This window comes from Olea europaea, chromosome 10, assembly GCF_002742605.1.
Source record: "Olea europaea var. sylvestris chromosome 10, O_europaea_v1, whole genome shotgun sequence".
Taxonomy (NCBI): domain Eukaryota; kingdom Viridiplantae; phylum Streptophyta; class Magnoliopsida; order Lamiales; family Oleaceae; genus Olea; species Olea europaea.
Window position 1 is genome coordinate 18,951,147 of NC_036246.1, and position 3,328 is coordinate 18,954,474.

At 38.7% G+C, this 3,328-nt stretch overlaps 1 protein-coding gene across 1 annotated transcript; it reads left to right on the plus strand.

Moving 5' to 3' along the window:
• Positions 1-883: 883 nt before the first annotated feature.
• LOC111401434 (transcription factor CYCLOIDEA-like) lies at positions 884-3,072 on the plus strand. Its single transcript, XM_023029166.1, has 3 exons — positions 884-1,370; positions 1,509-2,630; positions 2,726-3,072. Exons 2-3 carry the CDS (start codon positions 1,617-1,619, stop codon positions 2,795-2,797), a joined length of 1,086 nt encoding a protein of 361 aa, XP_022884934.1. The 5' UTR covers positions 884-1,370; positions 1,509-1,616; the 3' UTR covers positions 2,798-3,072.
• The last annotated feature ends 256 nt before the right edge of the window (positions 3,073-3,328 follow it).

Below are 3,328 nucleotides of genomic sequence, written 5' to 3' on the forward strand. Positions count from 1 at the left end.
GTGGTCCTGCTGATATATAGGACTGCTAGGGCTTAGAAAAATGGAATTGGGGAGTGGGAGTGGGTTTTGCTGCAATTGCGGCATGTATTTATGGAAAGCAAAGAAATGAATGGTGCACTGCAAAAAGGGACCTTTCATTGTCTGAAGGACTGTTGGCATTTTCTTGCAAGATACAAATAGTTCTTTGAACAATATTGGCTACTCTCTAGGGTTTTTACAAGTACAATCACAGAGCCCATCTTTCTTGACTATTCCATCCTCATCTACAGTGTGTGTACGAGAGAGGTAGAAGAGAGAGAGATAGAGGGAGGGAGCTTTAGAAATGTTGAAATGTAATTCATACAATATCTTCTTACAATATTGTTGATAAAAAAAGCTTGAGATCCCAGGATTTAGTCCAGGGGCCTAGGTGCTGCAAAAGGGCGTGGGCCCCGCATGTGTGAAGATCCAGGGTCAAAGTGCTGCCATCTCGACCCTAAAAAGGAAGCATCGCTCGTTGATAATGTTTGTAGGTGGGAAAAAATGTTGGGTGGGAAAAGATGTTGAGTGGAAAGAGAAATTATTTTCTAAACATCTAATAACAACATGTAATGCGGCATTTTGTTAACAATATTGTCAAAAATATTGTACACTGAACATGATTCGAAGCTTTTTGTGTTCAAAAGAAAAGATGGGGGAGATAGGGATATTCATGTTGAGACATAAGTGTAGAGAGAGGAGAGAGAGAGAGACTTTAGAGGGATAGATCAGTTTTTCTTTTTAGTGAAAGTGACATGGAGTCCCCCCAGTCAAAAAGGCAAGATGCAGGCCTCTAAGCTACACCGCGTTATCCTCTCAGAACTGAAATAATTGTCCTTTGTATAGCTTGGACTTGTCCACGTGGAAATTCCAAGGGTTTGGCCAATGTGAACAGCAAAGAAGCAATTTTCTCTGTATCAATCCATCCCACTTGTTCATAATTGAAATTTTAGAGAGTGATTACCAGTTTGATAATTGTTGGGTTGTGTTCGGATAACCCTGTCATTGTTAGGAGTCGGGCATCACGTGAAGTTGAACAATGACAAGTGCTTAAATCCAGCTGCGCCCACTTACTTCCCCACAATTCATTGCTGCTGCTTCAACTCTTTCGCTTTCATGCTCCAAACACTCCAACGAAGCATGCATCTATAATTTCTTAAGCTAGTGGAAGAAGACATATAATTTCTTTGCTTTTTCTGTATTTTAATTTCCTTTTCAGTAATTTCGTTTTCCCTCCTGATATTATTTGTGTTGCCAATAATTCATCTTATGAATAATTGATTTAACCTCCATATATGTCTTCTTCCATGTATGCCCGTCTTTCTCAAAGAGCCATTTCTTGCTTATGCAAGGTGCAATTACTCTCTCTCTTTCTCTCTCACTCACACACACACACAGAAACATAAAGATATGCAAATATGTGAAAAGAGAAGTATCAAGATTAGGTTAATTATAATTAGTCTCTCTCAAGCCTGTATTGTTTGCTGCAGAGGGTCAAAAGGATAAGCACATACAAATAATCTCTTGGTGCACCTGTCTTCCTCAAGCCCTAGTCACTCTCTCTAGCATAGCTTCAAGGACAAAGGCAATTTTTTGAGATGTATCCCTCTAACAACAATTGCAATTTCAACTCTATATCTTGTATCGACCATGAGATTTCCCCAACTTATTTTTTCGATAATGACATAAATTCCATTACAAAAGAGGACCATTCGTTCTCTTCGTTTTTCGGTTTTCCTAATTCTCCAAGTATGCAATACGAATACCATCAATTTGATGACCTTTTCCATGAGCACAACTCCTTGACAACAGATGAAAATGCTGTTCCTGCCGAGATTAATGCAACTAACATGAGTAAAGCTGCTGCTACAGACTCACTGAAAGAAGACTGCTACAGCAAAACTGAGCAGCAGATCCCTAGAAAGAGATCTTCCAAGAAAGATCGACACAGCAAAATAAACACTGCTCATGGCCCAAGAGACCGAAGAATGAGACTGTCCCTTGATGTCGCCTACAAGTTTTTCGGCTTGCAAGACATGTTAGGATTCGACAAGGCGAGTAAAACCGTGGATTGGCTGTTCAAGAACTCAAGGTCTGCCATTAGAGAGCTGATGCAAGGGTCTTGTATGTACAAGCAAACCTGCAGTTTATCCTCTACTTCTGAATGCGAAGTCGTTTCAGGAATCGATGATCAGTCGGCTGCTTATGAAAACAAGTCCACAATCATCAGCAAAAAAAGTGACCTGGACAAACCCTCTTGTACAAAGGAGAGGAAGAAGAGTAAAGTTGCGCGTGCAACTGTTGCAAAGGAATCAAGAAAGCAAGCAAGAGAGAGGGCAAGAGCAAGAACAAGTGAAAAGAATAGCCTTCGTGAAAGTGAACCAAAAACAGCGAATAATCACAGCTCGATCCGGTTAAGGACTCATCAATTGGAAACCGGTGAAGAATCAGTGATCCGAAGTTCAAACATGAACCCATCGTATAAAATGCTGGCTGAGGTTGAAGAATTGAGCTCTCATAGAGCGCAGATTTTAGGGGCTAGATACGAAGACAATTGGAACGCATCTACCATCTTAAATTATCAGCACGACGCTGCAAATCCCAGCCATGAAGTAAGTTAATTTCCACAGCGTATAGACGTAAAATTGTAGTGATTTTATGATTTAGAGGTGATGAATTTAATTTTTTTCATTTTTTTATTTTGCAGCCTCAACACACAGACTTTCTATTCTGTACCAAACCATGGGATGCCTACGGCTGTTATAATCTATCTGGATAAGATCTTCATATTCCATCATCTGGTAAACATAGATGGAGGGCCTTTTCTTATTCTTGTTAATCAAATGTGAATTGCGAAATAAATATTGTATTTTCTTGTGTGAAAATTCTGCTGTGAATTTATTCCTTCTAAGACGGGATTAGTTAAGAATTGGAATTGACGGAAAAACCTTGGGAATCTAAACTCGATGTGTTACGATTCTATCTTAAAACGTCAATCTTGTAGCTACACCGTTATTCTTACCTCATCTTTATTCAATGTGAATTTTGTTTCAACGTGTTCCACAAAATAGTAACGAGAAAAAGCCCATCTTAAAATTCGATTGCTCGTTTGAATGTTTAATGGATATATTTGGTCGTTTAAATTTAGTAGTCTAACACTCGTCATAGAGGTTTAATATGTTATAATAGTACATGCACTAGCATATCATTGGAACAATATTTAGTATTTCCTTCAAACAATTGACCATTCTTTGCCTACAAGTTTTTATTTATTTATTTTGGTTACAAATAACAATCTCGTCATTCCCTA